General features: G+C 40.4%; 3 protein-coding genes across 3 annotated transcripts in view; 1 reads left to right on the plus strand and 2 right to left on the minus strand.

Moving 5' to 3' along the window:
• Window positions 1–23,371, minus strand: part of TANGO6 (transport and golgi organization 6 homolog) — a 176,824-nt gene that overhangs the window by 106,742 nt on the left and 46,711 nt on the right. Inside the window, exons 10-12 of the mRNA XM_079906387.1 lie at window positions 19,994–20,126; window positions 18,062–18,253; window positions 9,910–10,044 (exon numbers count right to left, since the gene is read on the minus strand). Of these exons, the coding sequence (XP_079762513.1) occupies window positions 9,910–10,044; window positions 18,062–18,253; window positions 19,994–20,126 (460 nt within the window). The remainder of the gene's footprint in view (window positions 1–9,909; window positions 10,045–18,061; window positions 18,254–19,993; window positions 20,127–23,371) is intronic.
• LOC307179078 (non-histone chromosomal protein HMG-14-like) lies at window positions 2,951–3,560 on the minus strand (the record flags this gene model as incomplete). The annotated part of the gene is made up of 2 exons (XM_079907850.1): window positions 3,318–3,560; window positions 2,951–3,100 (listed from the first exon to the last, which is right to left on the minus strand). The coding sequence occupies exons 1-2, from the start codon at window positions 3,498–3,500 to the stop codon at window positions 2,951–2,953; spliced, it is 333 nt and encodes a 110-aa protein (XP_079763976.1). The 5' UTR covers window positions 3,501–3,560.
• Window positions 11,066–16,746, plus strand: LOC307179079 (guanine nucleotide-binding protein G(I)/G(S)/G(O) subunit gamma-10-like; the record flags this gene model as incomplete). The annotated part of the gene is made up of 2 exons (XM_079907851.1): window positions 11,066–11,071; window positions 16,262–16,746. The coding sequence occupies 2 exons, from the start codon at window positions 11,066–11,068 to the stop codon at window positions 16,493–16,495; spliced, it is 240 nt and encodes a 79-aa protein (XP_079763977.1). The 3' UTR covers window positions 16,496–16,746.

Genomic DNA, 23,371 nt, shown 5'->3' on the forward strand with positions numbered 1-23,371 from the left:
TCTTTTATATTTTGATTTTTATTGTATTACTGTATTTTTTAATTTCATGTCCCTTTTGCCATAAAAAGATGAGTTCATATTAGCAAAGTACTTAGTGCCTGATACACAGTGCTATGTGTATGTTTTAAAAATAAATACAATAAACAAAAAATACACATACATATTCATGGCCCTATGATCTAGTTACTATTATTATTTATATTTTAAATGGGGGGAGGGACTTCCATGGTGGCACAGTGGTCAAGAGTCTGCCTGCCAATGCAGGGGACATGGGTTCGATTCCTGGTCCAGGAAGATCCCACATGCCATGGAGCAACTAAGTCCATGCTCCACAACTACTGAGCCTGCGCTCTAAAGCCCACGAGCCACAAGTGCTGAGCCCACACGCCACAACTACTGAAGCCCACGTACCTAGAGCCCGTGCTCTGCAACAAGAGAAGCTACTGCCATGAGAAGACCGTGCACTGCAACAAAGAGTAGACCCTGCTCTCTGCAACTAGAGAAAGCCCGCACGCAGCAACAAAGACCCAATGCAGGAGAGAGAGAGAAAGAGATGGGTAAACAGGGGAGAAACTGAGGCATAGAACAGTTAGGTAACATGTCTAAGGTCACACAACTAGAAGATGGTAAGACGTGAACTCAACAAGTCTGGCTCCTGCAGGGGGGATGCATTCAATCCCTGGTCCGGGAACGAAGATCCACATGCAACACAGTACAGCCAAAAAATAAAAAATAAATTAAAAAAGCATAAAAATATATATATTTGGGAATTCCCTGGCAGTCCATAGGACTCTGAACTTTCACTGCTGTGGGCCCAGGTTCAATCCCTGCCCGGGGAACTAAGATCTTGCAAGCCGCACGGTGCAGCCAAAAAAAAAAAAAAAAAAAAAAAAAAGCAAACAAGTCTGGCTCTAGAGTCCATGCTCTTACACAGTCTCACTTGAACGAATAAAGCTTTTCTTATAAAGTAGCTGGTTAGCATACAAGGGCATCATAGGTCTGGAAGGGACTGGGATGATAACTGGCAGAAGGGAATTTCTCCTAGAAAATGGGAGTGAAAACTACGTAAGATCTTATTCTCTCCAGAAGCTTTGTTCCAATCATGCCTTACTAGGAAAGGTGCACGAGAGGTCAGTGAAGAAACAAGAATCAGTGGCGATCCTTTTCTGTTTGAGAATACTGGAAAAACTGTCATATGAAGCTTCATGAAGCTTTGAGCATTTGAAAACCTTGCATGTCTTAAATCCTTTTTAGAACAAGGCAGGCTATTTATTACTTACTCATTCATGCACTTCATTATCCAACCAACCAATCAATTGACCAACTGTTTTCACAGGACCTATACAATATTCTCATGTTATACTTCCACAGGATTGTTACTGTTCATTTTCTCTACCACTTTCCTCCCAAGTAAATGAAAACTTGAGGTATATGTCAGGTTTGTACCTGTAGAATTTCACCATAAAAATATGTCACCTAAGAAAAGGGTCAATTTTATCAAGAATCTATGTGGAACTGGAAAACACATTTTAGAATAATTATGCAAGTGTTATCATTATGCTAGACTTCGTTCAATGCCTCTGTAGTATCATGGACCTTTGTTTTTTCTTTAAGCATCTGAAATGGGAATATCTACTTATATCTATAGTGTATGTAAAAAATATGTACATTTTTATGTACATATGTATATAAAAGTGTATGTATAAAAGTATCTTCTTTTTGATTTTCTTTTTTTTAAATAGATTTATTTATTTATTTATTTATTTATATATTTATGGCTGCGTTGGGTCTTCGTTGCTGCCCGCAGGCTTTCTCTAGTTGCAGCGAGCAGGGGCTGCTCTTCGTTGCTGTGCGCGGGCTTCTCATTGCGGTGGCTTCTCTTGTTGCAGAGCACGGGCTTTAGGCGCGCGGGCTTCAGTAGTTGTGGTGCGTGGGCTCAGTAGTTGTGGTGCGTGGGCTCAGTAGTTGTGGCTCATGGGCTCTGGAGTTCAGGCTAAGTAGTTGTGGCACACGAGCTTAGTTGCTCCGTGGCATGTAGGATCTTCCCGGACCAGGGCTTGAACCCGTGTCCCCTGCATTGGCAGGCGGATTCTTAACCACTGCGCCAACATGGAAGCCTTCGTTTCCTTTTTTTTCTTTCATAATTGAGATTTTACTGGTTGTTTTGAGGATCAGTACACAGACATTTCAATTTGTACACAGTTCTCAACATACGTACCAAAAATCTAAACAATTATGTAGTTGTGATTCTTTTCTGAACAGTTATTCCAGTCACTTTCCAGCTTAAAATTTGGAGGCAAATTTTCCTTCACAGGATATCAAGTACCAATATCTTCAAATATTGATACGCTGTTACATCATAAGTTCCACTAATTCACAATTTAATATCATATACACTACATACTCAAATTGTCAATCATTCACAGCACATTAACAGTTACTAGAAGAACTGGACTACCACGACCAAAGATGTTACAGAGTACACAAAATTCTGCCTAGGAAAGCCAAGATCGAGGGGTGAATGGTTTGCTTTAGGAAACAATTCTACCAAAAACAACATGGGAAGAGAAGTAATTTAAAGTGTTTAAGACATTAAATGCACAACTGACTCCAAACTGCCAGTTAGTATGCTTTGTATTATAGGATAGAAAAGCTACCCTCCATCTGTGGAATGTTAAGCTGACACCCAAGACAATCAAAGCCTCCCATATTCAATATCCCACTATTTTCTGGTTGTACCAAAAAATAAACAACCAGCAAACAATTTCACCTCTTAAAGAAAAGCATTTACACTTAAAAAAATGGGATGAGGTGGGATTCCCTCCTTTTTATAAGTGTTTCTAGAGTTACTAAAAAACTTGCATTTACAAAATAGTTGATAAAAATATTCCTCTGGATTGTACAAGAAGGGAGACAGGGACCACTGACAGGACCAGGTGTCTGATATTAATCAGACGGCTTCTTTCTCTCCTGCTTCATCAGAAGCTGGGCTCTCCTTGTTTTTAGTTTCTTCATTTTCTGCAGGTAAGTCTTCTTTAGTCTCTTGGTTAGCCACTTCAGCCTGTTTTCCCTTTGCTCCCCTTTTCCCTTTTGCTTCCACTTTTTTTTTTTTTTTGTGGGACGTGGGCCTTTCACTGTTGTGGCCTCTCCCGTTGCGGAGCACAGGCTCCGAACGCGCAGGCCCAGCGGCCATGGCTCACGGGGCCAGCCGCTCCACGGCATGTGGGATCCTCCCGGACCGGGGCACGAACCCGTGTCCCCTGCATCGGCAGGCGGACTCTCAACCACTGCGCCGCCAGGGAAGCCCTTGTTTCCACTTTTTTGTCTGAAGATTTATCCTTTCCTGCCGCCTTTTTTGGCTTCATTTCCACTTTTGCAGGAGTCGGTTTACCTGACAACCTCGCCAATCTCCTCTTGGGCTCCTCCTTTGCCGCGCCCTCGGCAGAGCTGACCTTCCTCTTGGGCATCGTGACGGCGACGCGGGCGCGTGCCGGGTACATGCCAGGTGCCTGTGGGCCGCGGCGCGCCTGAGAGCCTTCGCGAAGCTGGGCTGCCTGGCCGCTGCCTCTCCTCCCGCCACCCCTTCTTTTTCATTTCTGTTACAACAATTTCTTCTTAAAAAGATACAAATAGACCAATGGCACAGAATAGAGAGCCCAGAGACAGACCTACACAAATATAGTCAACTAATTTTTTTCTTTGAAGGATCTCAAAGATTATTTAGTCTGACCTCAGGACTTTCCTCGTGGCACAGTGGTTAAGACTCTGTGCTCCCAATGCATGGGGCCCAGGTTCCATCCCTGGTCCGGGAACTAGATCCCACATGCATGCTGCAACTAAGAGTTTGCATGCCACAACTAAGGAGCCCACCTGCCACAACTAAGCAGCCTGTGAGCCATAACTAAGGACCCCACCTCCTGTAACTAAGGAGCCTGCCTGCCGCAACTAAGACCTGGTGCAACCAAATAAATAAATAAATAAATAAATAAAACCTTAAAAAAAAAAAAAAAAGGTTATTTAGTCTGACATCACCGTTTACAGGCAACCCAGAAAGGGAAATTGTTTAGCTCCAGAAACTGAGAAATGGCAGAACTGGGCATGACCTCCTGACTTTCTTTCCACTGCTCTTTCTCCAACATTGCCAATTTTCCTGATCCCAGCCCAGACAAGGATGAAATTTCTGTTGATGGTTGTTAGAGCAACCGGTGGACAAAGTTAATTATCCAAGGAAATATTCTTTATAGCAGGCTTTATTCTCCTCTCAGCAAATATTATGCCCAAATGAGTGCTTTCAAGTTGATGGCCCTTGGCACCCCCTTGCCTTCTAATAATTGCCTTATAAATTAATTCCTTATAAATTGCCTTTTGATGCACTGAGTGCCTGGGTAGATGCCGAGCACTGTGCAGAACTTTGCAACAATGAGACGCAATGCCTAAAACTGCAAAGAAGGACGCTTTGGACTGGTCCCCAGGAGACCTGGATTCCAACTCCCTGATCCTTCCACTAACTCCCTGTGGCACCTTGACAGGGTTATTTCCATCCTCTGAACCTCAGTTTTCAAATCTGCAAAATAAGGTTGAACTCCTTCCCAATTTCGGGTCTGTGAGATGAACTGGGATTCTGGAATGCCCACCTGACAAGAATAGGAAGTTGCACCCAGATTTATTTTAACTCAGATGTCACTCCTAACTCAGATAGTCAACTGATCTTTGACAAAGGAGCAAAGGCAATACAATGGAGAAAAGACCAACTTTTCAGCAAATGGTGCTGGAACAACTGGACATTCACATGCAAAAAAATGAATCTAGACACAGACCTTACACTATCACAAAAATTGACTCAAAATGGATCATAGACCTAAATGTAAAATGCAAGACTATAAAATTTCTGCAAGATAACGTAAGACAGAAAATTTAGATGACCTCAGGTATGGCGATGGCTTTTTTAGGTGAAATACCAAAAAAATCCATGAAAGAAATAATTGATAAGCTGGACTTCATTAAAATTAAAAACTTCTGCTCCGCAAAAGACAATGTCAAGAGAAAGAGATGACAAGGCACAGACTAGGAGAAAGTATCTGCAAAAGACATGTTTTGATTATGGACAATTATCTAAAATATACAAAGAATTCTTGGGACTTCCCTGGTGGCACAGCGGTTAAGAATCCACCTGCCAATGCTGGGGACATGGGTTCGATCCCTGGTCTGGGAAGATCCCACAAGCCACAGAGCAACTGACCCCGTGCGCCACAACTACTGAGCCTGCGCTCTAGAGCCCGCGAGCCACAACTATTGAGCCCACGTGCCACAACTACTGAAGCCTGCACACCTGGAGCCCATGCTCTGCAAAAAGAGAAGCCCCTGCAATAAGAAGCCCACACACTGCAACAAAGAGTAGCCCCTGCTCTCCGTAACTAGAAAAGATCAGTGGTTGCCAGAGGTTAGGGGGAGGGAGGGATGAATAGGCAGCAGATTTTGGGGTTAGTGCAACTATTAGGTACAGCACTATAATGGGGGATATCTGTCATTACACATTTGTCAAAACCCATAGTGCACAGTACTAAGAGTGAACCCTAATGTAAACCACAGACGGTGGGTGATGATGATGTGTCCATGTAGGTTCACTGATTCTACAAATGTACCACTCTGGGTCTGGATGTTGACAGTGGGAGAGGCTGTGCGTGTGTGGGGGCAGGGGGCATATAAGAAATCTCTGTACCTCTTGCTCCATTTTGCGGTGCACCTAAAACTGCTCTAAAATATAAAGTCTATTTTTAAAAAACCCAACCACCTTTTCTCCCTGTTTTCAAACTTCTTAGTCATTGTGGGATTCACCTTATTCAACTAGGTAACTTCTCTAATCACCATGGGCAGGTAGGTGGATTCTGAATCTAATAGTTTCTAAGGCAGTGAAAGTTATGTATTCCTTCAGCTTCATAAGCCTACAGATTTCCCACTGTAAGAATAATCAGGGAAATCTAAGACTACAGGTGTCAACTATTTGTTTATAAATGTTCAAAAAAAATTTCTGAGGTATAAAGTAATATTCACTTAATTGGTAGATGACAAAACTGAAGCACTAAGTATTAATTATTTTTCAAGGGTCACCAAGGACCACTATCAAAATTGAAAAGTGACCATAAAGTCCTCAATGCTCCTCCTGTCACTGCTTCTCAGCACAGATCTCACATCCAGACCTCAGAATTCTGTGTAAAAGCCCCGAGGCCTGAAGGAGCAACCCACAAGTGAGTGACAGATTCCTTTATCTGGCTGCCTCGCTCCTAGAGTTTCTGGAATGCTTCAGGAACAGAATGAGCAGTGTTATGTCAGCTCACATCTGTGATTTCTTTCAGGGTGTCAGGAGTGGAACAGTTAGATGGTGAGTTGTTATAAACTTCTGCAAGTTCTCAAATTAAAAAACTGGGAGTTGGGGCTTCCCTGGTGGTGCAGTGGTTGAGAATCCGCCTGCTGGTGCAGGGGACATGGGTTTGAGCCCTGGTCTGGGAAGATCCCACATGCTGCGGAGCAACTAAGCCCGCGAGCCACAACTATTGAGCCCACGTGCCACAGCTACTGAAGCCCGAGCACCTAGAGCCCATGCTCCGCGACAAGAGGAGCCACCACAATAAGAAGGCCGCGCACTGCAACAAAGAGTAGCCTACCCTCGCCGCAACTAGAGAAAGCCTGTGCACAGCAACAAAGACCCAATGCAGCCAAAAATAAATAAATTTTAAAAATCAAAAACAAAAATTAAAAAAACTGGGTGTTGGACCAGCTGGGTGGTGGGAGAGAGTGTGTCTTCGCAGGGAAGCAGAGGAGAACTCGGGTGACAGCCAGAGGAGGGCATGTGTACACTGAAAAAGCCCCACATGAGACTTTACAAAGCTTCCCTGTGGGGGCATACACACCCTCATTCTGCCTTACCCTACTGCAGTGAGAATCACTATTTTGGAAGAATCCAAGAGTCTCTTCCAGCAATAAAATGCTAACCTAAAAGTTCCTAATTCTGAAAAACATTTACATTTATTTTGTGTTCTCATTTCTGTATATCATCTATGTTTCTTCAGATATTTAGTTGAGCAGCTTATATGTCTGGGTCCTTATATACAGTGTCACTGAATTTATTTTCCAAGTGGTACTTTTACTTTTGTTTGAAGTCAGCACATAGCATGCTCTGTTTTATAATGAGCCATACGTAAACATACAACATATAGAAATATAAATCTTTTTTTAAAATTAAGAATTCATCAGGGCTTCCCTGGTGGCGCAGTGGTTGAGAGTCCGCCTGCCGATGCAGGGGACACAGGTTCGTGCCCCGGTCCGGGAAGATCCCACATGCTGTGGAGCGGCTAGGCCCGTGAGCCATGGCCACTGAGCCTGCGCGTCTGGAGCCTGTGCTCCGCAACGGGAGAGGCCACAACAGTGAGAGGCCCGCGTACCACAAAAAAAAAAAAAAAAGAATTCATCAGATTAATCACAACCACTAGAAGGTAAACTCCACGAGGGAAAAGAGACACTTGATAAATAGTTCTTGAATGAGTTCATTCTATGACACTCTCAGAAAAAGTGGCATGAGATCTCAAGATTTGTGTTCAAAGTCCCAGCCCCACCAAGATCAGGTCTGTTCCACGCAGCAGTGCTTCAGAGGACACTCTGGGCCCTGGAACATCATGCAGAAACTGCTTCCTGAGGGGACAGGCAAGTTACCAACATACTTTTACTGGTGACCAATCCTGACATTTAGAAAAAAATAAGTTTAGAAATATGGTTGTCTAGTTAGCAGTCTTAAACCTACACTTTCTCCAAATCAACTCCTCTTTCTAGACACTATGTTCTAATAATCATCTTAATTACATAAATTAGAAAGGAAAGAAAGAAGCGTTCAAATTCTGTTAGATCCTGTTTCATTAGTTAAAACAATGAATCCTAATCAGGGATAGGTATTGAACACAATGTAATCTTCTAGACTCTTAAGCAACAACCTAGCCAATGATCATCTGAAAACATAATTCAGAACTGTGACTTTTTTTTTAATACAAAGACAGAAGACCTAACATTACTATAGAAGCCACTTATAAATCCTTAAATCAAATGGAAAAAAAATTAATAGGTCTAGGGCAAAAGTATAGGAGTGATGTGTTTATGTTCACTTTAAGTGCAAAGTCAGAGGAATCAAGATATAATCAGTGAGTCAGGATGGCTCATGGAAGGGCAGGGACAGGTAAAGGATGTACATTTGCATCAGTCAGGTGAGTCTCTGTTAGAATATGACTAATTTACATAGCCAGCCCCCAAACAATGGGCTTCTCAAATAGGAAATGGAGATTTCTGTGTTCTATTTTCCATTTGGGATACGGTTTGAATTTCTATTTCTATTTCTTATTTTAAAAATATTTCTATTTTTTAAATAAGAAAAAAGAAAAGCAAAAAAAAAAGCACACTCTCAACTATGGAAATAAAGACTATTCAAATCAATATTCTACCAGAAAAACACAAACCAATCAGTTCAACTAAATCCAATAACAGTATAACTTAAGAAAAACTATTCCATTGGGGAACTTCTCCTTGACAGTTGTAAACAGCAGGACTATAATATGACTCTAGCAACTGAACCAACCATGTTTTTTTCAAACTACCTGGGAAATATAAAATTAGGAGTGCTAAGTAAATCTACCAAGGAATGGGTTTCACATTAACAACAGGCCCCAATAAAATTTCTTTTCTTCTTAAGGACAGCCTAGAGAGAGTCAAATTCTAATATACCAAGCATCAGTATCAGAGTTTAATCCTCAAACTTAAAAATCCATTCCCTGAGGGTTTCCCTACTCATTGCTAAGAGTTATGTCCAATTTGACTTCAGATCAGATTTCATAATACTTGCACTAAACCTATTCTGCTTTCTTGCGGTCTTCTAACCTAATGTGGTATGTCACACACACATATGTGCCTACCTTTCCACCTTATTCTGACCCCTGGTCTCTAAACTCAGCTACTCAGGCCTTCTATCAGTTTCTTAAGTATACCAAGCTCTTTCCTGCTTCCCAGCCCTTGTACATGATGTTTCTTTAACTGGGAGAGTTTCCTCCATCTGCACTGTACACACTCCCAAACTCCTATGCAATAAGTCTTAGCTTAGACTTACATGTGTGTCCTCAGTGGAAACCTTCCCAGCCTAGGTTAGATGTTATGTTCTCTTGGTACCCTCCGCTTCTCGTTTGAGGTACTTCATTCAATTCTAAGTATATTTTTTGAAATAGTTATTTAATGTCTGACTCCCTCACTGGCTTTGAGTTTCATGAGCGTAGGGACCATGTCTATTTGTCCACTGCTCTATTCCCAGCACCTTAGCTCAGAATCTGGCATATAACAAGTAGGCAATAAATATTTTTTGAGTGAATAAATTTTAAAATTATATAAAAGATACATGCACTAGAAACAAAGCTTTAACATGCTACATGATATGAGTTGAACAATGGATCCTGTGCTAAAATGAAAACTATTCAAAACATGGAATCCTAAGCAACCAGCAGGTTACAAAGGTTCTCCCCTGACTACAACAGTAGGGACAAGGGCTGAGCTTTGGATAGCCACTACAGTGAGGGCCAGAGAATCTAGCGTTCACCAAAGATGCAAAACACTGTGTCAGGTATTTCCAAATCCAGCTTGTGCCAGGTCAGAAAGGGCCCTACCTTACTGATAGGGAAGTCTACCCAGGTAACAAGGTGGAAGTGTTACAGTTTTCTTATCCTCCACTTTGGAGAGAATTCTTATTAACAACCTGACTTGTTTATCCTGGTTCTCCTGTGTGCAATATCCATTCTGATTTCTCACAAGGGTATGAAAGGGAAGCAACAGATTTTTCTCTTCTCTTCTCCCTCCTTTCAAGTTTGGTTCACATCTGCAACTCACCTGAATGGCTCCTCCCAGCATGACGGCCACCAGCCCCATGGACATGCTCAGTGTCTGTGATTCCACAGTGCTCTCTGCCTGGTGGGCCAAGCTTGCACATGCTCGCTGCAGGGTTGCTGCTACAAAGTCCACAACCTACCACGGAAATAGAATTGAGAATCAGCGAGGAGTAAGGAAAAAACATCTCAAAATTCTCTTTACATCTTACATCTACCTCCTCATCTTTTCCCTCATCAACATCACGATAGCAAGAAGCTTCAAGAACAACTGCTACCATGTAGCAGGCATGGTGCTCAGTATTTTACATGCACAAGCTCACTTAGGTCTCCTATCAACTTTAGGATGTACTCTTGTCCTCATTTTCAGATGAAGAATCTTAGACTTAAAGAGGCGATCTGCTCAAGGCCATACAGTCAATAAATGAGAAAGCCCATTTATACTTTCTCAGATCTTTTAATACCCCAATCCACCTTCCTTTACTTTTCATGAATTTTGCCAGGAAATTAAAATGAAAAATCATTTGTTACTTTCTGACCATCTTAGAGTGTCCTAGATCTGCTTCTCCTAATGAGGATTGCTCTTCAATGATTCCTTCCCCCCGTTTTGACAGTCTAGTTCTAGTAAGCAAAGAAAGGGGGAAGAGGCATTAATTTTATTTAGAATTCAGTGTCCTCAAACAATCTACACAAACGATCCAGAGTCATTTTTTAAAGTATCCAATAGTTTTAAAGGATTAAGATTATTCATATATAAGATTTTACATAGCATTTGGCTAACAACTAAGCCTTAAATGGAATTAATTTGGTCGGCATCATTTTAACTGGGCTTGGATTAATCATCTTAAGTAGAAACACATTTGAATAAAAGACAGCCTACACATACCCATACATGCACATGCACACACCTGCACGTGCACACACTCACATGCACATTTAGGATTAATGGCTCAAAAGGGAAAAATCATTTTGAAAATGGGATGGCTGAGATAGGTCTAAATATGCAAGCTTGCATGTTTAACTCTCTGGGCAAATCACATGCTATGCTAGAATCTTTATTGCAGGCTTAAAGTCAGGAGAATGGCTTGTTAACACTTGTCTTTTGGAGCAAGGCAGGAAACTAGAAAGGTTATTAAAAGTTCCACTTACTGTAATGAACCATGCTGGTAATGGCAATTTTCACCACCCTCTCTGCCTAAGAACTTATTGATTACTAGAAGTTAAGGACATTGGCTTTTCCCAGAGAAACTGGTGGATCTACCATCTTGGGCCACCTGTTTTGCCTCCAAAGAGTTTTCTAAAGCACTCCTTGATTATAGGAAGCTTCTATTTCACACAAATATACTGTTAAATTGCTGGAACAGAACACTATCTAGCCTTCCAACTTTTTCTAAATTCCTCTTCTCTATCTATTTAATATTGCTAAACAAGTAGTATGATCCTATTTTTGTTAAGAAAGAAACTTCCAGTTTGTACGTAAAATAAAAAACCTGGGGGCTTCCCTGGTGGCGCAGTGGTTGAGAGTCCGCCTGCTGATGCAGGGGACGCAGGTTTGTGCCCCGGTCCAGGAAGATCCCACATGCCACGGAGCAGCTGGGCCCGTGAGCCATGGCCGCTCAGCCTGCGCGTCCAGAGCCTGTGCTCTGCAACGGGAGAGGCCACAACAGTGAGAGGCCTGCGTACCGCAAAAAAAAAAAAAACCTGGGAGCTGTTAACTGGTGTTGACAGCCAGCTGTTATTGTCATTTATGAAGTACCCTTTCCCCCAAACCTTGTAACAACGAAACCACTATACCCCTTTGGACAACAGCTCCTCCCCTACTATTCATTTCCTGTGATTTTATGGGGCTGCCAGCCACAAGGATAGTTATGTGACTGATGCCTGTTCTAGAATTTATGTATATTGAGGAGACAATGGGAGACACTTATACTTTTTACTTAAAATTTTTTATAAAGCTACATAATTCTAAAAGCCAAATATTCCTGACAGTTTATAATGAAAAATGGCAGTGCCCTACCCCATTTCTCCCCACCTGATTCTGACTCTAGAGGCAACCAGTTTTAATTATTTAGCTATTTAATTTAGTGATAACATTAAGCAGTTACTATTTACCAGGTACTGCTCTGAACATATTACAGGTATTTACTCACTTAATTGTCACAATAATCCTATGGGGATGTGCAAACCTGCTGCCAACATTCTGGCAACTGAGTGCAAGGGAGCTGAGGCCTTACTGCTGAGTCTGCAGGCATCGACTTAATCCTCCCGTTCTGCAGTGTGCTACTACCACCCAAGTTCAGAGTATTTGGGTTCAACCTCTCTCAAGAATAAACCTCCAGTCTTCTGCTGCGGAGGGGAGGTAGTTGTACAAAGTTAAGGAAGAAGTCAAAGGGTTTACCTCTTGTGGAGCCTTTCAAGCTGGTTTTTTTTTTTTTTAAAGAAGATGTTGGGGGTAGGAGTTTATTAATTTATTTTTGCTGTGTTGGGTCTTCGTTTCTGTGCGAGGGCTTTCTCTAGTTGTGGCAAGCGGGGGCCACTCTTCGTCGCGGTGCACAGGCCTCTCACTATTGCGGCCTCTCTTGTTGCGGAGCACAGGCTCCAGACGCGCAGGCTCAGTAGTTGTGGCTCACGGGCCCAGTTGCTCCGCGGCATGTGGGATCTTCCCAGACTAGGGCTCGAACCCGTGTTCCCTGCATTGGCAGGCAGATTCTCAACCACTGCGCCACCAGGGAAGCCCTCAAGCTGGTTTAAGCTCTAAATTCAGCTCCATCTTTAGAGCTTATCTGGTGCCCGCAGTCCTTCTAGGGTTCTGCAAGGAGAAGTGACTTGCTTCTTTTTTTCATTTCAAAAAACTTTTAACCGCTCTATTGAGGCATAGTGCTTTGCTTCCTGACTTCTTCCATGCAGGCACTTAGCTTTCCATTTTCTGAAGTTGCTGAATCAGCTACTATTTTCCAGTTTCCAAATATTGTTATTCTCTTCTCTAATGTGTCTCCTCCTCTCCTGCTCTGTTGGTCCTTGTGGTTTCCAGAGGGAACAGATAAACACTTTTGTTCAATATACCATCTTAATCAGAAGTCCCTACTTTTTAAAAATTTGTACTTCTGTGTTGCTTAAATGTTTTTACAATGAGCACGTGTTTCTTATGTTAAAAAATTTTATCATATGAAAAAGACCACAGCACGTAGAACCCCTTCTATTCTGCCAATTACAGAGATCCAGTTACAGAAGGGTGCAGACTGTGGCAGTTTCTTGGAAGACCAGGAAAAAGGGAATCTGCTCATTCCACTCCATATACACTGGCGCCCTTGCTGATCCCTCCACACTCCAGGCATGCTCCCTCTCATCTGGAACACTCTTCCCCTAAGTATCTCAATAGCTCCCTCCTTCCCTGCTTCAGATCTTTGCTCAAAAGTCACTTTCTCGGTGAGTTTCTCCATGACCACCCTATTTACCTTACCACACTCCCTTTATCATCCCCTTTCCTTGCTTTTCTCTGTGGTACTTATCACCATCTAACGCCCTGTGTGTTTTTGCCTACTTGTTTACCGTCTCTCTCTCCCTCTATGTAAATGTAAGCTCCATGAGAGCACAGATATGTGTCTGTTTTGTTCACTGCCGTGTCTCTGATACCCAGAAGAGTATGTAGCACATAGTAGGCTCTCAATACATATTTGCAGAATGAAAGAACTCGGGAATTGGAACAGGGCTCTGTATCAGTACAGACCGTTCCATGCCTCATTCATCTCTGCATCACCTCACATACTAATATGCCATCTGCCAACACACTTTATTGAATTTTTAATCTTTCACCCATGAATACTTCTATATGCATTTCTTTTTTTTCTTCTATATGCATTTCTAACAAATAAGAAGATTTGTTTTTTATATAACTACCATACCACGACTACACTCAATAAAAATTCCTTATATCTTCTAATACCTGGTCCATGACTGTCGCAAAAATGTCTTCATACAATTGGCTTGTTTGAATCAAGATCCACACACTGCATTTCGTTGATATGACTCAAGTCCCCAACAGTCCTGCTCCTCTTTAATGCCATTTATTTGATGAAGAAGCTGGGTCATTTGTACTATGGAATTTCCCACATTATGGATTTGGCTAATTGTTTCCTCATGGCACTTAATTTGCTCCTCTACCCTGAGTTTCCTTGATCAGATTTAGCTTCACATTTTGGGGGGTTTGTTTTGTATTGTTTGGGGGTTTTGAGGGGAAGAACCCTTCCCAGGTGGTATGGCATACTTCCTATGGCATTACATGAGGAAGCACATAATAATGTCTGCTTCTCATGGTGATGTTAAGATTAACTGGTCCAAAATAAAAAAAAAATTTTTAAATAAATAAAAAAAAAGATTAATTGGTCCAGGTTGAAATATTCAGGTTGACATTACTGATATTTGCATTAACCCTGAAATCCACCAAAAATAAAATGTATAGACAGATGCAAACATAGATAAATATGTGATAAAGCATGTATAATAAAATGTTAATTGTAGAAACTAGGTAGTGGGTATACAGGTACTCACTATAAAATTCTTTCAAATTTGAAAGTTTTTGTAATAAAATGCTGGGAGAAGAAAGGAACAGTTGGTTTGGGTGCCAAATGGCCTAATACATTCATTATAAAGTACCCCTAATGGTTTTAGCAACATTGATGATTGTTACCTAGATCCATTGTTATTAGGGGATTGCAAAATATAATTTTCTAGTTCTCTTTTTGAGTTTTTCAGCTGTGGTTCTTATACAAAGAAAAAAATTTCTTTGTTGACTAGTTACACGGGAAAGATAAATGCTTTATTCATTCCCTTCATTTATCAATTTACAAAATAGTGAACTGATGCCTCAGCAACCTCAAACATGTCTTACAAGAGATTTTCAGGGGGGTGGGAGGGGACTTGACATGTTTTAATCCACTGTAGGTATTATTCTTTGTAATGCTCAAATTGTCCTACCTGTGGTCAACAGGAGCCCCTCCAAGTTGGCTCCTGAATGCCACTGACATGAGCCCGTTAACCTCGGATTGCTTCAAGATGCCCTGAGGCTTACAGTATAATTCCTGCCCTAGACCCGAATGAACCTTTAATCCAATGAGTTTTGTGTTCTTTTTGTAGGAGATAGTATTTAGAAACTATAATCTGGTACTGGGGACAGTTATTTGCTACTGGATTGTCATTGCTTCTTGGCATTGACAGTGGACTGAGCTAGAAAATACCTGCTTTTTAAAAAGAGAAAAATAAATTATGAGTTCATATAAACACTTCCAGTTAGAACTTAATATTATAGGAGTTTTACTCAAGTTTTTTTTTTTTTTTTCAGTACGCAGGCCTCTCACTGTTGTGGCCTCTCCTGCTGCAGAGCACAGACTCCGGACGCGCAGGCTCAGCGGCCATGGCTCACGGGCCCAGCCGCTCCGCGGCATGTGGGATCTTCCTGGACCGGGGCACAAACCCGTGTCCTCTGCATCGGCAGGCGGACTCTCAATCACTGTGCCACCAGGGAAGCCCTACTCAAGTTCTTTAATTTTATGTTTATAACTCTCTTTCTTATACTGAAAATCTTGTTTCCTAATTATGTTAACAAAACTACTTATAACTTATTTATTACTTATAACATATCCATACACGTGTGTATTTCAAAATAATATACCAAAATTATCACTAGCAGTAAGACTACCAAATGCAGTTCAATTTTTTGTGTGTGTTTCTTTTTGTCCTGATATGTTTTAACCTCAGCTGACGATAATTTAATGGGACAAATCACTTTTGTATCAGCCTAACACCACCGTTCCTTAATTAGGAGTAAAAGAAGGTAAGTGGGAAGGCTTAAGTCATATCAGTTTTTAGACCATTTTCCTTTCCAACTAGCATCCTGAGACAAAAACATAAAGTCTGGATGAAAAAGTCTTTAGGGAACTGATATAATAAACACAGGAGAAACAAATCACCCTACTAAATAATATGGGGTCAGTGAACTGAAGGAATAAGAGGCCAGGAAAGAAATAATGAACATAATTCTCATTAAACAGGCACGATAAGTCAGAGCTGACAGGCAGCTGCAAATTTTCTCAGCGGGAGCTGTAGTGAAATGCTGCTTAGCAACACCGGAAGGCAGATGACAATGACGATGATACAAAGAGCTGGAGAGTCAGATTTAAGCGTGACAATCATACCATCTTACAATTGACTATTCACCAACCGAGCAACAACTAACTGTGGTAAAGTGGTAAAATATAATGACTACACTGCCTATACTTTAATACTTTTATTTCCTATTTTTTAAAAAAGCTGGTAAAAATAATGTCTGAGCCATTAAATTCAGGCACTGATTCACATAGTTACTCTACTCTGAAAGCATTAAAAAAAAAAATCTGGGGGCCAGCGTGAGCACCCTGCAGCGCCTGGTGGAGCAGCTCAAGCTGGAGGCCGGCATGGAGAGGATCAAGGTCTCTCAGGCGGCTGCAGAGCTTCAACAGTACTGCATGCAGAATGGCTGCAACGAAGCCCTGCTGGTAGGTGTTCCAGCCAGAAGCAACCTCTTTCGGGAGCCCAGATCCTGTGCTTTACTCTGAAGACTGTAGGGAAGAAGTCCGCTGAGGAATGCTTTCAAGCACCAAGTGATGAATGACTGCCTCCAAATCTCATGAACACACTTCTCCAGCCAAATGACTTTTAGATATTTCACAGGACCTTTCCTGTGGCCTGGTCCTTTAGCCAAAATTCTACAGAAATTTATGAGTTTCTACTCAAGGAAACTGGGTGAAGGAGTAGATTTTAAATAATAATGGCCTGGTTCTTTGCTGAAGTGCTTTATACTTAAACAAAAACCTTACCACCAAATATACCAAAATACACCTCTTTCATTAAGTGTTTCTATACTTGGAATGTTACATATGTTTTATTTACTAGATGTTTACATTTTGGGAAGGAAAACAGTATTGTTTGTCAAAAACAATTAAATATTTGTAATTTGTTGTTCCCGACTAAGATTTTTATACCATAACAAAATTTGTTCTTTTCTCCTGAATTTATAATTTCTAAATGAAGACAAGCAAGTATAAAATTGGGGGAAGAATGGGCTGTATTAATCAAATGATACCTTGATTTTTCTAAATAAGAAGACTGTTTTATTTTTAACACTAAACAGGGGAGCTGTTTCTTAGCGAAGTTGTTTGAAAGGACTAATGTTGTATTGTGTATTAGATTGACCCATCCTGTATATGAAGCAGATTTGATCTTTGTCTTAAGTTCCTCTATTTTATAATGGTGGTTTTACTTTAAAAAAATACTAAATTATTTCATGTCTTTAAAACAATGTTTAAATGTGATCTACAAAATATTACAAATGATTTTTAAAAAAAGTGATGTGAAAATATTACAACCTAAATGAATACTCAATGTCATAAGTGTTTTACTTTGATGATGTGCCTTTGATTTAATTTGGGACACTTAAAAGAACACTTTATTTGTGCTTGTTATAACCTTTGAAGAGCTTGGAAGTAAAATTTCTGCTAATGACAGCCAAAAAAAAAAAAATCTGAAAACGTCACAGGCAAAACAAAACAAAACAAACACTCAACACTTCACAGGCTGTTGTGGAGATAAGCTGTGAGTTAGAGGACCTATACAATTCAAGGTGATCTTATCATTAGTGATTTTTTTTTTTCAAATTTGAGTTTTAATCACTCTCAACTTTTAATGCACATTAGAATCATCCATGGAGCTTAAAAAAATACATATGCCCAGGCTCTAATGCAGCCATGCTGAATCAGAATCTCTAAAAGTGAGCTAGGCATCGGTATTAGGAAAAAGATCCCAGACAATTTTATTTGCACCAAAAGTTGAAAACCACTGTGATATATAAATATTTTAAATAATTCTCAGTTTCATGTGCATGAGAATCACCTCAGCAGCTTGTTAAACATGCTGATTCTCAGGACCTATGAAAGTACTGATTTTCTTAGCCTGGTGTGGGCTCAGTAATTTACGTTTAACCTGAATTCCAGGTAACACTGATGCAGGTGTCATCAAACCACACTCTGAGTAAACATCTCTTTGAACATTTTGGGGAAAGAATGAAAGAAACCGAAATAGACAAATACCACCAGGCTGGGAACCGGCATGTGGCCGTCACTGACCTGAGTGATGTTTGTGAATATCTGCTCAGACATTCTCTCACACAGAACAGCCGTAAGCTGGAGGACCAGCAGCTTCCGCTCCTGACCTTCCACAAGAAGAGTCTGGTGCTGCTCTAATTCCAAGAGGTTTTTGCCGGAGAAGGGCTTTGATTTTAACTCTGCTTCTTCTTCCACAGCCATGTGAGTCAACTCCTATCAGTGTGGGAGAAAAGAAAAAGAGAAAAAAATCCTGTACAACTAAGGATTTCAAAAATAGCTAGAAAACTTGTTTGAAATGTGTATATAGAGAACCAGTCTGTTTTCATTACAGCATTATGTACAATAGCCAAAAACTGGAAACAACTTAAATGTACAGCAATAAGCATAAATTGTGATGTATTTATTACATTGCAGCAGGTGAGATAAATGAACTAGATCTATATGAACATCAATATAGAGGGATCTCAAAAACACGGTTGAATGGAAGATGTAAGTTGCAGAATAATACATATATCATGATACCAGGTATATGAAAATTTTAAACTTCATAATAAAAAACATACATACACACAAAGAACTAATTTGACAGACTACTTACTTTATCACTATTTTTATGATCTCTACCACTAGCTTCCCTTGAACTGGGGTCATATAACATTTCCAAACCTTTTTTAGAGACTATTACATGCTTTCAGCACCACACCTCTTTTTCCCTAAGATATTTAGAACTAAACTTCTACTAATAGGTAATTCATTACTGTGGGTTTTGTAAGCTTTTCCCTAGCTTTCACACTGTAAATTTCCTTGGGAAAGGAAAACCTTAGCTTCCTTAAGAATTCATGCTTTACCTTAGTAACTGACAGTTTAGAGGAGTGGTCCTCAACTGTTTCTGGGCAATTTTGCTCCCCAGGGGGCACACAGCAATATCTAGGGACATTTTTGGTTGTCATAATTGGGAGGTGACACAGACATCTAGTGAGTAGAGGTCAGGGATGCTGCTAAACTTCCTACAATGGACAGGAAGCCCCCACCCCAAGAAAAAATTATCCAGGCCAACACGTCAATAGTACCAAGGCAGAAGAACCTTGGTTTAGAGCAAAGCCCTTTGACTTTTTGTTTTTTAAACAAATTTTAAAGAAATTATCCAATTAAGAGGGTATTTTCTTGGAATGTTATTTACAGTGAATGGCTGGGCAGGGGGATGAATGTGAACATGGGAGGTGAGAAACATCGAAAAAGTATCACCCACTTCAATTCTAGGAACGTTAGCCCCGATTCCCTCCTTGCATTCTCCCACACCCACACCAACCTTAAACTCCACAGACATTCTCTTAGAGTTGACACTTTATTTAGGGAAAATACTAAAGAAGGCAGAGATGGACAGGGAATCAGAGATATCGGCTTATGGTCGCTAGCAGCACAAACAAGGAGTAACAGTATGGGGCATAAGTTACTGTGGGAGATTAGGGCAAAAGGAAGCACAACCACCAGGCTAAGAAACACACCCGGAAAAGGTTTCAAATGGCTACAAAATGAAATGAGAGAGGCAGAACTGCTAAATCTCCTTTGCAAATACCTGACAAAACAATAGTCAGAAAGGATAAGGGATTACTCTACAGCTGTAAAACCTACTATTAACTTCCAAAGAGTTCTTACTGTCAACACAGAGCAAAGATTAACCCTTTAATAGATCAACAGCTCTACTTTGGTCATCTCTAAAATTTCAGTGCAGATTATCTTGGAAAGTCGTTCAATCATATGTGTACTGCTGAAGGTAAATTTCTTTTTGACCAAACCAAAGGCTACTAAAAAATAAATTACCCTTATGTCCTCTATTTCTCCTAAATTAAGACCTAATTTTAGGACCTAAAATTATGACTGCCTTGAAAATTCAAAGGGGCTCCTGGTACTATCCTAGAATAAAGCTCATCATGAACTATACTTAGTTCTTACCTTCAGGCAGAAGATGAAGAAGTCACCTGCCAAACCACATTCCTGGCAGTGGGACAGCAAGTCCCCAAGGTGCTCTACCTGGCACTGCTCTGAGGACACCTTCTGGTATAGGGCTTCATCTTCATCTTCATCACTGCAATGCAGGGTAAGATTTATCACCCAGAGAAACTATTTTTTTGGAAACCCCATTAATAATCTTTTAAAGTAACATGCTATTTCCATACAGTAGATCATTATAAAGAGCTAAAGAATTTGTTTAAATTATTTTCCTGTTTCTCCATGCTGAAAAGGTATTTATTCTCAGAAGCTAGGCTATCATGTCCTACATAGTCATTTGCTCAAATGGGGAAGATTCATTTTAAGATGGACGTTGAAGAATTACTATTATTTCAATAAGTTGCAAAAGCAAGGAGGAATTAAACTATAGGTTTATGCAGATATTCTGGTTCCTGAAGAAAAGAAGAGAAAGAGAAGGCTGAAAAGCAAGGGCAGATCACAGAGAGCCTTGGATGCCATTCAAAGGAACTTGGACCTTTTTTCAGTGAGCCACTAAGGGTTACGGGAAGTGGAAAAAGACATGATCTTCATAGGAAGAGATTCAGTCAATCTCAGTGAACCAATTGTTGAGTTATGAAAATGCATAAAGGCGCAGAAAACTGAGGCGGCCAAATTTCCAAGTAATAAAATGTGGCTAAGTTATCAAAAACAGTGCCATGATTTCTGCAAAAAGTTTCAAGAAAATTCTCATGAGGTACTATGGCTTCTAGCTTTCATTCATTGGATAAGTATAAAAGCCAATATATAGTATTCTTATACTGCATCATGTAAATAAATACAAAGGTACAGAAGATACACCAAAACACTAAAATGTAAACAGTGATTAGGATAGCGGTTGATTTTTGTTTTTCTCTTTATGCTTTTTTGTATTATACAAAGAACGTGTTATTACTTTTGTGATGAAAGAATAAAATTTCTGGGACTTCCCTGGTGGCGCAGTGGTTAAGAATCTGCCTGCCAATGCCGGGGACACAGGTTCAATCCCTGGTCCGGGAAGATCCCACATGCCGCGGAGCAACTAAGCCCGTGCGCCACAACTACTGAGCCCATGTGCCACAACTACTGAAGCCCGCACGTCTAGAGCCCATGCTCCGCAACAAGAGAAGCCATCACAATAAGAAGCCCGTGCACTGCAACAAAGAGTAGCCCCCGCTTGCTGCAACTAGAGAAAGCCCGATCGCAGCAACGAAGACCCAACACAACCAAAAATAAATAAAATAAAGTGGTTAATTAAAAAAAAAAAGAATAAAATTTCTTTCAGATTAAATTGAGAAAAAAATGACAGATGCTGCTTCATTTCATTGAAAATACAATTATTACAGTTAATTTGGCAAACCGTCTAACTGGGCAGTATGTCCCAATCTGCCATTTCACTTAATAGCATAGCCTTTATACTCCTTTAGTAGAATGAATAACCTAGAAATTACGCTTAGAATTACTTCCTATATTATCCTAGAATCTTCCAGAGTCCTTCAGATCAATCATGTTATCTCCACCACGTTTTATGTTAGAAGAAAAGCTGAAATAGCTTCTAAGCTTCTGTGAACCACCCCAACTGTCAAAATGAAGTACTGTATTCAAGTATTCTTTTAAAAAAAAAGACATGACAACAACTACCTTAAGAAGCATTATTTTATTCATTCTTAAAATTTCAATGAAAGAGTCAATTCCAAATAGTTATATTGAGTTCCAGAAAGGTAAAAATTCTGGATCCAAAGATCATGAAATCTAAGCTGCTCTTTTAGAGTTTCTGTAATCAAACTTCTTATTGATTATTGGTGCTGCTGGGCAGAATGGTAGAGTGAAAGGTAAGTGGTGATAAAGACCAGGTGGTGATATGGACCCTGCCCTTGGGGGACTAGCACCATGAGCAGGATCTTTAGAACAAATCATAAAATCACACACACACACACACACACACACACACACACACACAAACATACACACACATTTCTTTGGTATGGTGTCAACGTTTTGGAGACATGGAGCGTCTTCAATACCTAATGAAAGCTATGGACCCTATTTTCAGCAAAGAATCCATGTTTGCATATAAAAAAATTTGTGTATAATTTCAAGGGGATTATAGATTCCGAGAAGTCCATGTACAGACCCCAGGTTAAGGATCCATTGCTTCTGGCAGTGTATGGAGATCCATTCAATCACTGCCTATTCACTTTTTTTCCTACCAAGAAGAGAAACTGTAGTTTCAATAAGAACTATTGATTTTGACATATTTCCATAAAGACTTGTAAAGACAGCAATAAGTTTGAACTGCTGAAAAGTCACATACTATAAAATTCTCTATCTAGTCCCTAAATTGGTCCCAGGATAAACTATTCCGAGGGGTTTTTAAATAAACATGCCAAAAAATATTAAGCTCTTTCAGTTTGGAGGCATAGTTATAACCGCAAAACCTACTAATGCTCAACAACTCTCAGTAAATTAGTAGCTTAAGTTTGTACTGATAATTCTGTTTTCAATGTGTTTTTTCTATTTTCCTCAAGACTCTCATACTGAATAAGTGTTTTAAAACTTAACCAAATTAACCATGAACTTAAATAGTTAAATTTAAACACTTTAACAAATAGCAGCACTTTGAATGTGATGTGACATCTGAGTAGCTGCCACCAGTTAAATATTACATGGACTCTGATCAACAAGAACTTATGGGGCTTCCCTGGTGGCGCAGTGGTTGAGAGTCCGCCTGCCGATGCAGGGGACACGGGTTCGTGCCCTGGTCGGGGAAGATCCCACATGCCGCGGAGTGGCTAGGCCCGTGAGCCATGGCCACTGAGCCTGCGCGTCCGGAGCCTGTGCTCCACAACGGGGGAGGCCACAACAGTGAGAGGCCCACGTACCACAAAAAAACAAAAAAAACCACAAGAACTTATGTTCGTAGGTAATAACATCTACACATCACCTAGAAAATGGAAATAATTTAAAATACACTTGTGAGATGTAGGAGAAATAAAATTATCCGTTCCAGTAACACTTGTTAGCCGCCTTCTAAACAACCCCTAGAAGAAACAAACCCCCATCATAAAATTACCATAAAAGAGAGCTTTGAGACAATTTCCCTTAGGATTAAGTCTGACTCTGAACACATATATACCATTCTGAGTGTCAGAGGGAGAACTGGATTGTTATGGTGTTGAGGGTGAGTATGTGTCTGCCTTTTACTCCGATTCACTGGCAAAGACTTTGTGAAGTAAGTGGGCTTGTTGTGATGCAGAGCTGTGAGGCTCCAGTAAATTGCACCTATTAGCTAGCATCTAGGAAAAACCTGGAGGATCATTTAAGGCTCACGTTTCACTTAGAGAT

Source organism: Stenella coeruleoalba, assembly GCF_951394435.1.
Source record: "Stenella coeruleoalba genome assembly, chromosome: 20".
Taxonomy (NCBI): Eukaryota; Metazoa; Chordata; class Mammalia; order Artiodactyla; family Delphinidae; genus Stenella; species Stenella coeruleoalba.